Here is an 18,818-nt window from a genome sequence, read left to right as displayed (position 1 = left end):
GCCACAGAGGCCCAGGCCTAGGGCTGCTGTTGACTAAGAAGGTTGTTGGACATGGACGGGGATCTACTGCATATGGAAGAGGCATTGCTTGATATGGAAGAGGAGGCTGCAACTGGGGATTAACACATGAAAGAGGGCAGCTGTGGCCCAAAGCAGCTGCACATACAATGGGAAGGGGGCTGCTGCACATACTAGAAGGAGAGCCACACATAAGTTGACCTAGGGGTGGAAAATGTATAAATCTGGCCTTGACCACAGTTATGACCCTGGTGCTTGGACAATGAGTCAGGAGACGCAGAAACGATGGAAAGACTGCAGTCAGCTCTTGTAGATGTAGGTATAACCTACAGAAATGTTTTCCTCTGTGGCACTAGACATGTAATGTGACATGATTCCACTGGGCCGTTTCCGACGCTCTACACTCACCTTCCCTGGACTGTACTGGAACTCAAAGGACTAGTCAGACTCCGAAGGCTAGTGATTGATTCCTGACACCTTCTTTGATTAACTAGCTCCCCGTTAATGACCAGTTTCTAAATAGGGTTGATCGGAACAGCCAAATTCTAATTTTATCAAAATTCAGCTGTCTGGACCCTGGACCCCCCCATTCAACATTCGTTCTTTCACTTTAGTGTGGCCTCTGGAGACCAGGGAATACCCAGCGCCCATTTTGTTGTTGTCACTACTGGTCGAAAATTCTTGTGAGAGAAGCCAATTTTCTCTTTCCTAGCCATTGTGTTAACGCAGTGTTTGCTGAAAATTCTTGTTACTGAAGCAAATTTTTGCATTGGCAGAACGGAACGCGGTACTCAAAACAGTGTAATTTCCGTGATCTTACTTGGAATTCCTATGCGAATCGGAACTGTTTCGATTCTGGGATTGCATCCCTATTTCCAAACCAATTAGCCCTGTTCTGGTTTTGCCCACAGTAATTCTGCTTCGGCCACTTTTACACTTAATCAGTTGCTCTTAGTTATAACTGAAAGAAAACTGATTTTCAAAGTAATGTCCATGATTTCCTATGGCACAGTTCACACTTAAAGAGAAACTCCGACCAAAAATTGAACTTTATCCCAATCAGTAGCTGAAACCCCTTTTAAATGAGAAATTTATTCCTTTTCACAAACAGACCATCAGGGGGCGCTGTATGACTGATATTGTGGTGAAACCCCTCCCACAAGAAACCCATCCCATAAGAAAAGTACGTACTTTTTTTGGCAGTTTCCTGTCTGTGAACCTTGCTGCATTGTGGGAAATAGCTGTTACAGCTGTTTCCAACTGCCAAAAAACCATGCAGCAGCTACATCACCTGGCAACACTAAAATGTTCACTGGAGTTCCTCTTTTTTTTTTTTTTTTTTTTTTTATCACATAAGTTTTATTATTTCAATATAAAAGTGAACAAATCCTTATAAACATATATGAAATATACAACTGCATTGAAGCGCATAACATAAGGTACAGCAGAATCTGCAACCGCAGAAATTTATCATAGGATTAACATCGGTGTCGGCGGCACTAGGCATCATTCACCAACACCCCAAAAAGTCGACAAATAGCTCGACATTAAACAATATGACAATGGCCACCACTCAGTCTTGGTGGTCCAATAGCACTCGACTTAAGGTACCCTAGTTCTTGTTGGGCTGTCTGGGAATTGTTTAGATTAGCAACTCAAACTGAAAGGAGGTGATCCCAGACTCTAATTGTCTCCTAGCTATAAAGCTACAGGAACTGCTAGGTAAATGGGACAGAACCATTTAGAGAGAGAAGAAAGTATAGAGAAAGGAAATGGAAAGAAGAGGGTTTGGGGAAAGGGAACCGTTCGCCGCTCTGTCGCCACCCCACCAGTCCTCTCCCTACAATATGGGAGCGGTAGATTCAAACATTAGTGAGGGAAGCTGGGAGCCAATGTGAATATTGGGTAAAATATGGCCTCCACACCATTTCAAATTGTCGGAGCGAATCATCCAGGATAGCTTTCATCTTCTCAAAGCAGAGCGCATGACTAAGCTTAGCTTTAAATGAGCTAAAGGGAAGCGAGGGAGTCCTCCAGGAGCCCGCTATCACTCTTTTTGCGGCGAGGCATATATGCATTAGTAGCTTGTGTTGGGGTTTTGTGAGATCAGGAGGCCTAATACCTAGGAGGGCAACCTCTGGTAGCTTTGGTACCTGCGCTTGGGTGGTAGTGTAAATTACTTGATAAACTCTAATCCAGAACCTGCGTACTCTCGAGCAAGACCACCACACGTGTGTAAAGGTGCCCCGCTGACCACATCCTCTAAAGCATAACCCTTTATTAGTTGGGCAAAATTTCTCAAGACGATCCGGGGTCATATACCAACGTAAAAGTACTTTATATTGGGTCTCCACTAAGGAGGTACTTATAGAGAGGCTAGGAGTAACCTTCCACACGTGCCGTAGGTCTTCTATATCAAAAGTATTATTAAGCTCTTTTTCCCATCTCAAGATGTATTGAGGCTTAGGCAAATTATAGGGCGATATTGCGTTTTTATATAGTTGTGAAATAAGGCCTGGGGAGCCCGGGTTAGCAGCGCAAACATGTTCAAACCAGGTTCTGGTAAGTAGCGACTTGCAAGGTTTAATGTGCTTATTTATGAAGTGGGAAATTTGGAAGAAGCGAAAAAGCTCTGTGTCTGGCAGTTGCTTATGCTCTTTAAGTGAGGAGAGTGTCTTGAGGGTTGCATCATTCACTAAACTATAAATTGTTGTTAAACCTTTTAGCCGCCACCATTTAAAAGTGGGAGAACTATATAGTACTGGAGTTCCTCTTTAACGCGTTTTAACTGAAATCTTTTTCCCAATGCACTGCTATGGAAAAAAAAAAGCGTACCAACGTATACCAACTGTTTAAGTGTAAAAGGACCTTTCCTGTGGAGTACGGAAACCAACCAAAGGCATATGTTCAGTAAAGTGGCAGAGACACTCCGAGTGATGTCCACACTCACCACATTGCAGTCTTGTCTCAAGGAGTGCTCCGGGACACAGGCACACGCTTCACACCCCAAATCTGCCCCGAAATTCCAGAAATTGGGGGCACACTGATCGCAGTTCTTGCCTATGACGTTGGCCCGACAAGGACAGTGCCCGGTCACTCTGTCGCAGTAGCAGATATCCCTGGTGCAATGTGACTGTAGAGTGCCCAGATCATTGCAGGTGCAGCCTAAGGAAGAAATATTAGTATTAATACACATTTATGTAATGCTAAGGGCTGGGGCCCACAAGAGCTGATTGATTGCTGGTGATTTCACAGGACCGATTGCAATTCCAATTTCCGAGATTCCAATCGGAAATTAAGTTACCACGGCGGGAATCATAGAATGCAGAATTTGCCAGCGGAAATGGGATTACTGCAGTCATTTTATGCCAATCAGAAGACTTCAGAAGTATTAGGCCAATCAGAGAAGGCAAAAGTTTGCCAATTGGAAATGCGGTCTCCGCATAATTGCATATATCTGCAGAAAATTGCGGTTTCCACATTTCTTTTTCAGTTAACTAACTCTTTTGACAAATTTTTTTTTTACATTCTGTAAAAATCATTTCCAACCATCCATACAAATCACAACTGTGGGTCCTGCAGCATTTTTTAAGCGGTTGGGCTTCAGTACAAAGTATAGGATCTTGCAAAGTCACTTTTCAATCCTTGTACAAAGCAATTTTGCAGCACACAAAAGTAAAGTACCCCTATTCACTTGCACACAATTTTGGTAGCTAAACTTAGCAACTGATGTTCAGAAAATGCTTTTGAGAACAAAGAAAACTCTGAGAATCCCCCATGAGGAGATGGGCTATTCCAAAACCTGTTGGATCTTGCCGATTTTAACTGCTTATTAATTTTTGCTGTAGCAGTCCTTTAATGATTTCTAGTGGGCCACAGCCCTAATACTTTCCATGGTGCTGATTCGCTGTCCAAATGTGTATGGATTTTATTTGAAATGAATGTTAACACATGAATAGCCTTTTTCTCCAATCTCCTGTTGCAGCCACTAGGGGCCAACACAGTTGGCAACCATCGAGCGACAAGACAAAGCATATTTATATCACGCTTTTCTCCTGCTGGACTCAAAGAGCCACTACTAGGGCATACACAGTAGGCAGTGGCAGCCTTAGCCTGTTTTCTGAGAGAAAGGGGCCGCAGTACAGTGGTGGTTCCTGTATCCCAGTGGAGACAGCTATTCTCCAAAACGCCATACTGGTTGGTTGCCCTTCATAGCAACCTCATTTAGTGAATACCCTCCTCTACCTTCATTTATCCCCCTTGTATCTGAACATACTGCACCATCTAGACAAGACACAAAACATTTATATTGCGCTTTTCTCCTCACAGACTCAAAGGGCCAGAGCTGCAGCCACTAGGGCGCGCTCTAGAGGCAGTAGTAGTGTTAGGGAGTCTTGCCGGAGGTTTCCTTACTGAATAGGTGCTGGCTTAGTGAACAGGAAGAGCCTAGATTCCAAACCTGGTCTCCTATGTCAGAGCCGTTAAAGAGAACCCGAGGTGGATCTTCTAGGGGCAGATGGGACACAGAGGCATGTTCTCTGGCTCCTCACATGCCCCTGTGTTCCCCAACCGCCACTCTCTCTCCCCCCCCCCCCCCCCTTCCCCACCACTGCGCTATAGCCCTCTGAGATTAGTGACAATATTTGTTGCTATTTCAGAGGTAAACACAGGGGAGTGGAATTCCCTGTTCAAAACACCCGCCAGGGGTGTTCCTACAGGGTTTCCTGAGCTGCCATTGGGCAGTTCTCTCTCCCTGGCCGCACCTCCTGCCGCTCCCCCCGCCTCCCTGCACGCTATGAGAGACACACAGTCTCTCAGTGCAGCGTTGTGACCTATAGATTGTAAAAGTGGGCCATTGTGGCCCACAGGAGCGGTGGTTTTTGAAGCTACCTGATCTGCTCAGCCCCGCGGATCAGGTAGCCTACTTTTTTTTTTTATTTGACCCCACCTCAGGCTCTCTTTAACCAGTTGTTTTCCACAAATGACAATATTGCTTAATTATCTGTCTGCAGACTTTGATTTTTACTGTCAGAGAGTTCTGGTAGTAGATTTCTGAATATCTTATCATAATATGCAACCTAAAATAGCGCTAGGACAGGCTGGGGCCACTAATGGAGCTTCACTGGTCCCTGAAGTCAGATGAGATCCAACTATGGGGTAGACGCCTAGACCTAAAACTCCTCCTCATGTGACATCTGCCTGGCTGTTGCATTGGCCCAGAGGCATGAGGGCCAGCCTGGAAGGGGCATTGCAAGGGGAAGAAGGAAGTGTTAGTTGGGTGGGAGGGGCCATATAACCTAACTTCAAAATCAGGGAGTCCACCTGAAGTCAGTGGGCCAGATTTGTCAAGAGTGTCTGAGACAAAATATTAGTAGGCTTTTTGAAATCCATACAGAACTGTCTCAGTCATCATAAGAAATCACTAGCTAGTGCAGATTCCTTCTTAAACTGTAAGGAATAGTAGGAACTAGGAAGGTCTCTCAGACAGTGCAGTGTGTGAGGGAAATTGCTGTTGCTGAGGTAACCGACACACCTGCTGTCAGCAAGCTCTGAGTGAGGGGGGGAGGAGCCCTTCACAAATCACATCTAGCCTGCACTATCTGAAGAACTGCTAATGAGCACTTCTTATCTGCAGCAGTTAAGGAATAGATTGCACTTTTCTTAACTGTCGTGTAGCTCTAGAAATCCACCCTAAACTGCCGCTATTACATAGGCTTTGGGAAGGTTCTTACTATCATGCAGAACTGTTCTTCTGCTGGTTAGAACAGTTTTAGAAGAAAAAACTGTCGGTAATGCTTTGATAAATCTGGCCCTCTGACCCCCACATCCAACTATCCACACTAGCTTCTTGGGGCTGGCCCTCACCCGTGTCATTTTCACAACAAGCAGAATGAGTCACCCATCACCACGCCCGCATACTTACGGCGGCAATTGCGCAGAACTGCACTCCCAAAGTAGCCAGCCCTGCACTCTCCACAGTGATGCCCGTCAGTGTTGTGTAGACACTTCAAACACATTCCAGTACGTGAGTCACATGACTCAGGGTCAGTGGGGTCAATGTTATTGTTGCACTGGCAAGGGCGGCATTCCCCACCATCTTGGTCTGGATTCCCAAAGTAGCCAGGAGAGCAATGATCACAACGTGAGCCTGGTAAAAAAAATATATTGAAAGGTAAATATGGATATTAAGCTCAGAAACAGAACGCTCCAAAATACAGATTGCTAATAAATATGGGGCTCATATTTGGCTCTTACCAGTATAACCAGGAGCACACAGGCACACAATGTGGCTGGAGTCTCGGTCAGCATAACAGGAGCTACCATGGTAATTTTGTGTGCCGGGGTAACCAGGACAAGGACAGGGGCGGCACTGGCGGCCAGAACCAAGAACAGGGTCTCCGTAGTAACCATCCAAACACCTGCAAGCAATACACATCATTATATTTCCAAGTCTGTTGGCTGTTTGAAGAGTGCCAGTAGATATAATAATTATATCCCTTTAAAGTGGAGGGTAAGTGACAACTCACCTCCAGATCTACTCATGCTGGAATACTGAGGGAGGAGAACGCCAGCGCATACCACTAAGGCTGCATCTGAAATGACCACCAGCTCAGTGTGCAGCACCTAAATAGATTTTCTGCACACTTCGCATTCAATTCAGATGCAAATCATATGCAAATCTGCTACTACTTATCATGCAAACAGGAAACTCAGGAGGAGGGTCTGGGAGCAGTTAACCTTATAGTTACATAGTTACAAAGTTAAGAAAAGGTGGGGGGAAAGGCTGTGCATCCCTAAATACATGTTGCAAGTGAATGGTTAATCGCACAGGCATACACCGCCTCTGTTAGACTGAAAAATGCATGCTCTGCATCCAAGACAAGTGCTAACATTTATTAAACTAGGAGGTACTTTAGCTTCCAATATGGTTTGCATGCAAAGTATTTTATACTAGACACTTGCGCAACGGTGAGGGAAACCTCCGGGCATGCTGGAATACTAATTTACCAATTCAATTAACTTACAGACAATTTTTAAAAGGGGTTGTAACATCCAAAAATGACAAATGTCCCCAAAATTTTAGTGCCCCAAAAATATATGTAAACCCCTTATTTTCTGAAATAAGTCCCTATATGTCCATAAATTTTATTTATTTTCACCTCGTCTGGGTGTTTTTACTAACTACAAGAACTGTGTAGTGCCAGCGGGCTTGTGGGAAGTTTTTTTCCTTTAGCTCAGTAACAAGCTTATCTCAGCATGAAAATAACAGAAAGCTTCATATTTTGGATAAGATAACTATGACCAGAAGGTAATTGAATCCCCTCCTGTAGGCAGTAGCAGTGATTTTTAAAGAGAATGGGAATTGAAATGAACAAAAAACAGATACTTACCTAAGGAGAGGGAAGACTCCTCTCCTACTTCTGCCGTTCCTGCGCTGGCTTCCCCGTTATACCAGTTGAATACAGCGCTCTGTCACAGCAGGAGGCTTTTTGAAGCCTTTCGAAAGCGCAAGTGCTCCCAAAGACGGGCTGCTCCATACTGCGCATGCCCGACCACTCGTTCTCTCTCACGCATACGCAGTAAATAGTCACCCATATTTGGGAGTACTCGGGCTCCCAAAGCCTCTGCAGCGGTGGATTCAAATTGAGAAGCCACTGCTGGTACGAGGGGACCATGGGAGGTGCGGGAAGGCTCTATAAGACCCAGAGCCTTCCCTTTTCTTAGGTAAGCATCTGTTTTGTTTTTTGCTTTTTTATTTTTGTTAAGCATCTGTTTTGTTTTTTGTTTTTTTATTTCTGATTCCCATTAGCTTTAAATTGACAGTAGATGGGTTCCCCGGCCAATCCTAAAACTTACTTTTCACAATGTCGACCATCTGTGAAATCACGGCATCCGATGCAGGCTCCGGTTCTGGAGTCGCACTCTTCAGCATGCCCATTGCAGTGGCACGGTTTGCAGTGAGGGAAGCCCCATTGTCCCGGCAGGCACTGATTGCACTGCCTCCCAGCCGCATTGTTCTGGCACTGGCATTGGCCCGTCACCGGGTTGCAGAATCTTGAGGTGGAACCCTGAGGGTCACAGTCACACCCTGCCGAGAGACAAACATGCATGTGTTCAGGTATCACTTGGAAAAGACACTAGAAACCTTCCAACTGCCCTTTTTTTAAAAAAATATTTTCTTTAAATTTTACTTCAACAAACATGTTTTAAGAGTAATATTAACCTTACATAACATTGACTTGAGCCCATAAAGGCCCATACACACGTCAGATTTTTCTGAACGACGGGTCGTTTGAACGTCCCGTCGTTCAGTCGTTCGCACGTCAAATCCGACGTGTGTACAGACTATCGTTTGCGTGATAAGACTGGTTAGCAGCGTCTTATCACGCGAACGATAGTCTGTACACACGTCGGATTTGACGTGCGAAGGACTGAACGACGGGACGTTCAAACGACCCGTCGTTCAGAAAAATCCGACGTGTGTATGGGCCTTAAGGCACATGATGATCTTACACTTTCTTTGATATGACCAACTAAACACACTGTGGAAATTAAAGTTCACCTATCCACAACTATGGAGCCACCTTTTCCAAAGGACAGCAAACTGACAGCACTCCTAGGCTGCAAATAAAATGAAACCAACAGAGGTGTGCAGACCCCCCCCCCCCCCCCCCCAGGAACTTGCAGCCTAGGAGTGCTGTCAATTATTTGCTGTCCTTTGGAAAACAAAACATTTGTATATATACCATTTATGACCAGCAGCACCAGGTAAGAATTCTGTTTTTACTGTTAGATTGGCAGTTAGGCCTCTTCCGTGAGGTTATGTCATCGCCATGGAAGAGCCTAGTAGGGAATAATTTGTGCAAATATTATTTTTTGAGGAAGCTAAGATCCTCCTTTGCTGTACCTGTTTTGAATGAAAGTTGTGTAATTTGCCAGTTTTTCGAGCTCTGCTCATCTATGCAGGTAGTTAATTCGGGTGCAGCCTCTGGAAAGGCTGCCAATTTCTCCTACTGTATGGAGACACCTTATTGACCTGTGTTGCTGTAGAAGACTTTTCTGGACACCTTGGACAGCCAAGACAACAGCCAAGTGGATTGTTGGCCAAGTGACACTGATATATATGGACACCTTATGAGAAGTCCCAACAGTAGATAATTACACTTGAGAAGAAGGTTCCTGAGCATAGAGGCACAGCATTGTTCACATCAGCTGTGAATGAGGATTGCATAGGATCCCGCTTGTAGTGTGTATGCCACTAGTCAATCGACTCCAACCACACTGTAGTTAATTGATCAATAAAGTCCATCGCTAGATGTATAGAAGCAGAACATTTATATATCACACTTTTCTCCTTGCAGACTCAAAGCACAAGAGCTGCATCCACTAGGATGTGCTCTGTAGGCAGTAGAAGTGTTGCCCAAGGTCTCCTACTGAATAGGTGTTGGCTTACTGAACAGGAAGAGCTGAGATTCGAACGCTGGTCTGCTGTGTCAAAGGTAGAGCCTTTAACCATTACACTATCCAGCCACTGCTGGATGTATGGTCATCATAATGATTCACTGGGGGACAGAACCGGGACAAGGTCCAGGAGCACCCAAGGCTGAGACACCAAAGTGCGCCCCTCCATCCCTCCCACCCCAGCCGTCACACACTGATTGCTATTAGACTTAAGGGGCCCATACACTCAGCCGATTTTCTGGCCGACCGATCGATCCCGATCGATCGATCGATCGATCGATTGATCGTTTGCAAATCGGTTGGCCAATCGACCGATCGATGGCCGATTTTGATCGTTTTCGATGGATTTCCATCGAGCTGGCAGGATGGAAAATTTAGGTCGATCTGATGAGATTGCTTATCAGTTTGCATTGGCCTTAATGGAAATCTGATGGCAAAAAAATGCCATCAGATAGAATTCCAATAAATTTCAAACTGAAATCTATTGGAATTCTATCCTGGTAAAAAATGTTCTAAAAACGCATCAGATAGATCATCAGATCTCTAGTTATCTAGCTTATCTAGCAGTCACCTTTTCTTATTTCTCCCTGCTTCAAACACAATAGGGGAATGATAGCCGAGTGATAGCCGAGTGCGCCCTGAGGCTGGAGCCTCTCTTGCCTCTGCTTTCGGCCCGGCCCTGCCGAGGCACATCATACAAGTGATACCAGGCATGCTAAATGCCACAGCTAAATCCAGCTATCGCTGAGCCCACTTAGACAAGCCAATGGAAGACATGGAAATTCATCAAACAATGTGTTACCTGCAAGAGGGGCACAAAAAGTAGATTGTGATGACAGCAAGAATGAGGGGTGATTACTTACTGCTACATCCATGAGGACCAAACCCATAGGTCCCAGGAGCGCATTGGTCACAGCGCTGGCCAATCACGTTGGGTTTACACATACACTGTCCTCCTATCTTGTCACACACTGCACTGAGGGAGCCTTGCAGGTCACACAGACAAGCTGAAATACAAAAACAGATCAGAACGTAAGAGATATGGGAAGGTTTATACACATTCAAGTGAAAAAAGGGAAACGCTGAGAAAAGCACCCTGTTTGTATTTAGAGAATTTAGCCTGTCTAATCCCCACTCATCTATGGCTAATCACAAATTGTAATTTGATTTCTCATCTGTGCCAGCTGACTGTCATGGCAGAGCAGCTAATTTGTAAACACAGGATGTTAACAATATTTCTGCTTCCATGAAAGTAGGAAGTAGACACATTGCAGATTTATTGCAGGATTTGTATCAGCTGTAACAAAGATATGTTTTTTTTCTTTAAAGGACATCCAAGGTGAAAATAAACTTTCTTGACATTTATGATATGTGACAACCCTGTTTATATGCTATATGCAGCTGTAATACGTCTTTTTTTCTTTTGCAAATAAAAGATTGAAATGTTAAAAAAAGAAAGAAAATAAACTGATGAGAAAAACAACTGTATCTATCCTCCTTCTCCTCCTCCTTATGGCTGTAATTACTTATCAGTGAGGGTTGGTATAGTCTGACCCAGTCCGACCCGGTCCCGACCCGGACAGAAACTGTCACTTGCACACCTGATGTTTAACTCTTTCAGGCAGCAAAAGAAAAAAAGGAACACAACATAGTTATTTGTGTGCTAGGCACTGTACATACACTTGTCTATCTCATCATGTCACATCGGTTGTCCTTTAAAGGTTATTATGCTGTTGCTTATCTTTAAGAGCAGAGGGAAGTTCTGAGTTCAAGTCCACTTTAAAGGATACTTGAGGTGACATGTGACATGATGAGATAGACATGTGTATGTACAGTGCCTAGCACACAAATAACTATGCTGTGTTCCTTTTTTTCTTTCTCTGCCTGAAAGAGTTAAACATCAGGTATGTAAGTGGCTGACTCAGTCCTGACTCAGACAGGAAGTGACTACAGAGTGACCCTCACTGATAAGAAATTCTCTTTTTTATCTCTTTCTTGCTCTCAGAAGGCATTTTCTGCTAGGAAAGTGTTTTATAGTTGGAATTTCTTATCAGTGAGGGTCACACTGTAGTCACTTCCTGTCTGAGTCAGGACGGAAGTATACCCTAGTAGAAAAGTATATAAAACTTAACTTTTAATAAAGTTACATTAAAACAACATCATATTTGCTAGCTATTTTGTTAACTGTGGTAGGCTGCTGGTAGTGGCCGTAACTCTGCTACTTTGCTAACTTTTTGTAAATATGTGAAAATTATATTGTATTTATTATGTGTAGCACTTTATCACTCTATCACTAGGGCATATTCACTCCTGACGAAGTTTCCAATTGAGGAAATGAAACATGTTGAGTTTGGTGTAGGGTTTATAATATTTACTAGTGTGAACTGGGAGGTTGGTCTTTTGACCCAGAACCTTGTTTCCTTCAGTCCACTTGTTTCACAGTTAACAAAATAGCCAGCAAATATGATGTTGTTTTAATGTAACTTTATTAAAAGTTAAGTTTTATATACTTTTCTACTAGGGTATACTTCTGTTTAGTCTTTCTAATCAGGTGTGTTTATGTTTATTGAGTCAGGACTGAGTCAGCCACTTACATACCTGATATTTAACTCTTTCAGGCAGAGAAAGAAAAAAAGGAACACAGCATAGTTATTTGTGTGCCAGGCACTGTACATACCCATGTCTATCTCATCATGTCACACGTCACTTCAGGTATCCTTTAAAGGTTTTTGTGAAAACACAGCATTGCCTGATAATATACTCAATGACATAACAAGGCATTTAGAGCGCAGGTATGAAACTAGTCCCCGAGGGCCATATTCGTGCCAGTGTTTAGGATGGACTGAGAAATGGAGAAATGTTTTATGTGTTCACACCTTTCCTGATTCAGTCCCATCAATTCATTTGAGCTGTTCCAAAAATGTGTGATGGTGTCGGCCCTGGCTGGAGGACTGGAGTTCCACATCCCTTATTTAGAGCACTCTGGGATATAAATGACTCAAATGATACTAAACTGGTTATAAAACAAGAGGGAAAAACACAGTGACACTGAGAGCCCAATCTGGTATACAGGACGCTTCAATGAAGGCAAAGGGGACAATTGCCCCAGTGACCCAAAACCATAGGGCCCCCCAAATGTCTGTCTCTATTTAAAAATTACATTTGTTGAGCCGATGGGTACCGTAGTGTGCAGCGACTTCAGTTGTGGTGCTACTGCTACAGGAGCGCGACCATGAGAGGTGCGAAGCCACGCATGCGCAGAAGCCTGTGACCTGGCTGGGGTTGGCAATCCTTACGGAGGTGACAGCGGGACGCTGGAAGACAACGCAGCTGCACTGCAGGACCTGATAGATTTCTAGGGGCTGGAAGAAACCCCAGGTAAGTACAACTATTTATTTCTCCCCTTGGAAATCCTTTAAAGTTTACCAGAGATCACAAAATCTAAAGAACTTCCTCCAGCCCCATAAGCACCGCTGAGTCCCTCGCCATCCTCCCGCGGTCTGCCGTTCAGCCGCGACCAGCCTCGGTAACAGGGTCAGTCGTGTCCAGTCTGGGTCTTCTGCGCATGTGCAGATGTCCCCCGCATGCGCAGTAGACCCGGACTGACGTGACTGAGCCAGTTACCGGGGCTGATCGCGGCTGAATGGCAGACCGCGGGAGGACGGCGTGGGACTCACACGTGCTTAGGGGGCTAGAGGAGGCCCCGGGTAAGTATCAAAGCTTTAGATTTTGTGATCTCTGGTTTAACCAGGGGTGTCAAACTCAAATACAAAGTGGGCCGAACCACTGTATACTGGTACCTAGTCGCGGGCCAACCTCAATGTCTACTGGCCACCGTCCTTCCTTATAAAGTTCTCTGGTGTCTAGTGGTCCTCCCACCCCTATACAGTTCCCTGGTGTCTAGAGACTCACACCCTCCCTGATATAGTTCCCTACTGTTTAGTGCTTTCCCCCTACCTCCCCATATGACTTCCCTGGTGTTCTAGGGCTTCACCTCCAATATAGCTTTCCTGATGGTCTAGAGTGGGCCAAACACAATGCAAAGTGGGAAAACCACTTGAGGGCCAAATTTAATGGCTCTGAGGGCCAGATTTGGCCCGCGGGCCGGACTTTGACATGTATGTTTTAAGGTATCCATTTCTTACATCTCTCAAGAGAAAATCTGCCTAAAATCTGCCTAATATGACAGCAGCCTTAACCAAACCATAATTGCCATTTCATTGTGAAGCGGTGTCCCTAGAAGGCAGACATCAGTTAAAGTGGATGCATCACTCACGCAGAGCTCCATCATGGATGATGGCAGAGATGCTGCACAGCAGCTTGATGCACATCTCCGCCAGCACTGGCATGGTGGCCATCTTGAAGGACTCCAGGCACCGGTACTTCTCCATCTCCTCTCGATGATGGGCGGAGACGGGATCGTTGCCCTGGAAACCAGGAAGCTCGTAGATTTTGGGCAGAAGGACCAGCTGAGGAACACATGGGTAGATGAGTAGGATTTAGTTGAACTCGTACAGCAAGTTTACAGTTACACCAAAATGGCTGCATAGCACAGCATCATTCACACTTCAATCACACAAACTAATGAACAATGAATCATAAATAACTTGAAGTGGGTGGTACAGCTTCTCTGAGAGCAGGGATGGTTTTAGGTATAGGCATAATTGGCAGGTGCCTAGGCAATTACCTTACTAGGCAATCACCTTGCTGAGTCCTGAGCAGAGTGTAAATGAGAGGCTACTCACCCAGCTCTCGGCTTTCCACTGACCAGATCTCCCTTCAGACAGGAGCACCTCTAGCTACTTCTGAGGCTACCTCTTGCTACATAATACGGTACTAAAGGGCACCTGTAGCTACCTATGAGGGGCAAGGGAAGCAAGGGAGAAGGGACAGCTGGGCCAGCCAGCACACTTGTGGTCCAGTTCCGCGGGGTTTGTAGGTTCATGGAGGGCGAAGTCTAGGATGTCAGGACATTTGTGCCTATAGGCTCCTGTGATGTAAATCCGGGCCGGGATGTGACAGAACCGTGGATTGATTGTGGGCCAAAAAATGTTAAAGAAAACCTGAACTGAAAATTAAAAGTCAAAATAAGCATACACAAGTCATACTTACCTTCCATGTAGTCTACTCCTCAGTGTCTTTCTCCTGTCCCGCATCCTGTTTGTTCACTGTGATCAAGGGAATTTTCCGTCCTCCATTTTGAAAATGGCCATTACCCCATAACAGCTTTCTGGTCAGCACACTGTTAAACTGTAACATCACCCACTTGAGCCATAGGGAAACATGGACATTACCTGGTACACCAGTTTTCCTCTCAGCTATAACTGACAGCAACTGATATTTTACTGACAGCAACTGATATATTTCAGATCTGACAAAATATTGTCAGAACTGGAAGGGATCATTGTCAGAAGAAAATGGTGAGCTTCTGAGAGGAACTGATGGCAAGGTAACTATGTAATGTTCATTTGAAGATACCTCATCTGTTTATTTTAAATATTTTTACTCAGTACAGGTTCTCTTTAAGGTAGAGAGTCAAACTAAATCAATATTGGATACTTGCAGTACCATCTCATCCCTGCAAGTGGCACTGTTGTCCAGGAACATGCATTTGTCACCTCACAAAATCACAGTGTGGGACAGTAAGCTCAAGCTCAGCGCTGTAGACTAAAACGTGTGAATGGATCCTATTAAAGGATACCTGAAGTGACATGTGACATGATGAGATAGACGTGTGTATGTACAGTGCCTAGCACACAAATAACTATGATGTGTTCCTTTTTTCCTTTCTATGCCTGTAAGAGTTAAATATCAGATATGTAAGTGGCTGACTCAGTGTGACCCTAACTGATAAGAAATTCCCCTTTTAACCTCTTTCTTGCTTTTAGAAGCCATTTTCTGCTAGCAAAGTGTTTTATAATTGGAATTTCTTATTAGTAAGGGCCACACTGTAGTCACTTCCTGTCTGAGTCAGGACTGAGTCAGCCACTTACATACCTGATATTTAACTCTTTCAGGTAGAGAAAGACAAAAAGGAGCACAGCATAGTTATTTGTGTGCTAGGCACTGTACATACCCATGTCTATCTAATCATGTCACATGTCACTTCGGGTATCCTTTAATATAATAGGATCCTTTGACTTTCAGTTTTTACAATCTGCTGTGATTCTGCAAAATGGAATAAATGTGAACCTGTGGCTGTTATGTTAGAAGCCCCTCCCTCACTAACAGAATTGCAGCCCCGCCCACTCCTTCCTTCCCAGCCATCATACACTCCATGTCCTATTTACCTCATAGCTATTTTGGGTTGACAGCAGATGACGTAATTGTTTTTTACTAGTATTGACAAGACAAATAACATTTATACTGCACTTTTCTCCTGACGAACTCAAAGCACCAGAGCTGTAGCCACTAGGGGCACGCTCTCTGGGCAGTAGCCGTGTTAGGTAGTCTTGCCCAGGAACTCCTTACTGAATAGGTGCTGGCTTACTGAACAGGAATGGCCGCGTTTAAAACTCAGGTCTCTTGACTCAAAAGCAGAGAGTGTACCAGAGACATTAAAAAATAAAGATTTGATACTTACCTGGGGCTTCCTCCTGCCCCAAGAGCACTGCTGAGTCCCTTGGTGTCCTCCTACCTACCTCTGTTCAGCTGCAATCAGCCCTGGTAACTGGCTAAGTCGCATCAGTTGGGGTCTTCTGCGCATGCCATTGGAGGTCAGTGCATGCGCACAAGCCCCCGACTGATGCGACTTAGCCAGTTACCAGGGATGACTGCGGCTGAAGGAGGCACTCGGGAGGACACCAAAGGAATCAGCAGTGCTGGGCTGGAGGAAGCCCAGGGTAAGTATCAAATCTTTATATTTTTTACATTTCTGGTTTCCTGTAACCATTACACTATCCAGCCACTGTGTAGATTGGAAAGGTACTGGGGCATTGTGGCAAGGTCTCTGTATGAGGACATTTAGCTTTGTGCTACATTTTCAGGGGCAAACATAATAAGCTGCACATCCATTATCCTTTATAGGTAGGCCACTGTTCTTATTTTAGCCCCTTTTTTATCTACTAGCTGTTGGCCCGGCGTTGCCTGGGTATGTATTTGGCTGGTTTTGGCTCTGCCCACTTTTTAAAAACCCTAACACACAAATACTCATTGACCTAGTTTGTGAACTTTGCAGTCTTTGGCATCAGTAATTTGCATGGAAATGAAACAAATCCAATAGGCTGTTTGTGGCTCCACCCCCCTTTCCTGAATTTGAACCCCAGTCACCCAATGACCAACTGTAACAGGTTTGAGGCTTGTGCCATTAACACTGCAAGAATGGTAGCAATTAAATATTCCCCTTGAAAATCAATAGGTGAATTTATATTGGCTTTTGTAGGCTTCACCCACTTTTCTGAATATTAATCCCAGTCACCCAGTGACCAACTGCGTGAAGTTTGACAACCCTGCCATTAACAGTGTAAGAATGGCTGCAGGTTACATTTTCCAGTGATATTTGTATTTGTCTCCGCCCACTTTTTGGTTATGGGGATAAAAAGTACCCTATATGTTATTCCAGGTAATGTGGTATTTGCGTGACAAATTTCATTTTTAACTGCCTCGTAGACGGGCTCACAATCTAATCCCTACCATAATAACAAACATCCAAACTTTCACATTTATAATATTAGTGAGATAACTTTGAAATTCCAGGTTTTGTAGAGAATATCCTATCTAAATAATTTCGAGTTGATGCAGGAGTATGCAAATTTATGCAAATTTATGGACCAACAATATTTTACCTCAGCAGGATTTGATTGGTTCATGCCCAAGCCGCATAAATGTGCATACAAAATTTGCATAATGCTGCATCAACTCGAAATTATGTACATCTCATCCACCATCCCTAACCCTATCATCAGCTTTACAGCTTTTGCAGGGTGTTGTATGTCTGAGTCTGGAGGCTTAACTATGTATAACTATTATCCTATGTGATTGTAAATGCCATTTTCATTTATTTTACCCATCGATACATGACTGGTACTCTTTGGCAGGGCTTTCCACAGAAAACGGATCCAGTCGCACGGTTGATAATTACCGAGTCTATGAGGATGAAGGCTCCTGGGTGACGATTGGTGGCTTCGAGCCGCTGGAACCGGATGCTGACCTCGTACTGGTTGTTATTCTCAAAGCAGAAGGGTTTTGGAAGGACCAGATATCTAGACAGGAAAAGCAGAGATAATGTCACATAGGAAATCCATCATTTTAGAAATTAATAATCATACAGAAGCAGATATGCTGCATGTTTTCACATTGCTTGCAGTCTAGTGCTGCCCTCCTGTGGTCAGCAGCATCAACACAGGTTTCTGTATATAAGGTAGTGCAGGCAGGCAGCGTCCCCTGTTCAGGGGTGCCGCAAGGGTACAAGCAAGGCAAATCCCTGCTTGGAGCCCCACTTGAAGAGACTCTGAAGCGAGATTAAAACTCACTTTTTACCTTATATTTAACATGGGCATGTTTGCCCCAGCTAAAACGCAGCTATCCCGCGGCAGAACGAGGGGTCTTTACTCCCCAAATCCCCCCTGCAAAATCCACGAACAACTTGGTCATAGATTTTGCTGCTCCTGGAGGCAGAGCTTTCGGCTGTAGCTCTGCCTCCATGCGTGTCTATTGGTGGCGGACCTCCGCCTCTCCCCCGCCCCTCTCAGTGAAGGAAGACTGAGAGGGGCGGGGAGAAGCGGCGATCAGCGCTGACAAACGCGTTGAGAGGCAGGGCTGCGGCCATTAGCCCTGCCTCAACAGGAAGTGATCCCCGAACACCAAGGAGGGGATTTAGGGGGTAAAGACCCCCCCCCCCCCCCCGTTCTGCCGCGGGATAGCGGCGTTTTAGCTGGGGCAAACATGCCCCTGTTGAATATAAGGTGAAAAGCGAGTTTAAATCTCGCTTCAGATTCTCTTTAAGAGGGGGCCTCCCTGTCCCTGGCAGCTCCCTTCTGCTCCATGGCCCCCCATAGTTTCTGCCGTAACTCGCATGCCCCGATCCAGAGCGAAATCTCACTGCTCTCCTCCCGCCGGCTGCGTGTCTTGTCACCATGGTTTCTTCTGGCCCGGCGTTCAGAACGGGATTCCCTGCTCGGCTTCCCCATGGCGACGGAGCGGGATGACGTCACCGACGTCATGGACGTCGGGACGTCAGAGGGAATCCCGATCCACCCCTCAGTGCTGCCTGGCACTGACTGGCCAGGCTGTGCAAGGGGTCTGGAGGGGGGGGGGAAGGCGCGGCGGGTAGCGGCGAATCGGCGGTGAGCGGCGATGATCGAGATATGCACGCAGCTAGCAAAGTGCTAGCTGCGTGC

General features: G+C 45.1%; 1 protein-coding gene across 3 annotated transcripts in view; it reads right to left on the bottom strand.

Moving 5' to 3' along the window:
* LOC137532282 (laminin subunit beta-1-like) overlaps positions 1-18,818 on the bottom strand; it is a 163,800-nt gene that overhangs the window by 46,594 nt on the left and 98,388 nt on the right. For all 3 annotated transcript variants that reach the window (XM_068252636.1, XM_068252635.1, XM_068252637.1), the window contains exons 18-24: positions 17,561-17,681; positions 13,757-13,949; positions 10,344-10,487; positions 7,876-8,107; positions 6,274-6,437; positions 5,942-6,166; positions 2,969-3,183 (exon numbers count right to left, since the gene is read on the bottom strand). In XM_068252636.1, coding sequence (XP_068108737.1) covers positions 2,969-3,183; positions 5,942-6,166; positions 6,274-6,437; positions 7,876-8,107; positions 10,344-10,487; positions 13,757-13,949; positions 17,561-17,681 — 1,294 coding nt within the window. The remainder of the gene's footprint in view (positions 1-2,968; positions 3,184-5,941; positions 6,167-6,273; positions 6,438-7,875; positions 8,108-10,343; positions 10,488-13,756; positions 13,950-17,560; positions 17,682-18,818) is intronic.

Source organism: Hyperolius riggenbachi, chromosome 9 (assembly GCF_040937935.1).
Source record: "Hyperolius riggenbachi isolate aHypRig1 chromosome 9, aHypRig1.pri, whole genome shotgun sequence".
In the NCBI taxonomy this organism is placed as follows: domain Eukaryota; kingdom Metazoa; phylum Chordata; class Amphibia; order Anura; family Hyperoliidae; genus Hyperolius; species Hyperolius riggenbachi.
Note: the sequence above shows the minus strand (reverse complement) of the source record. Positions and strands in the feature narration are given on the sequence as shown.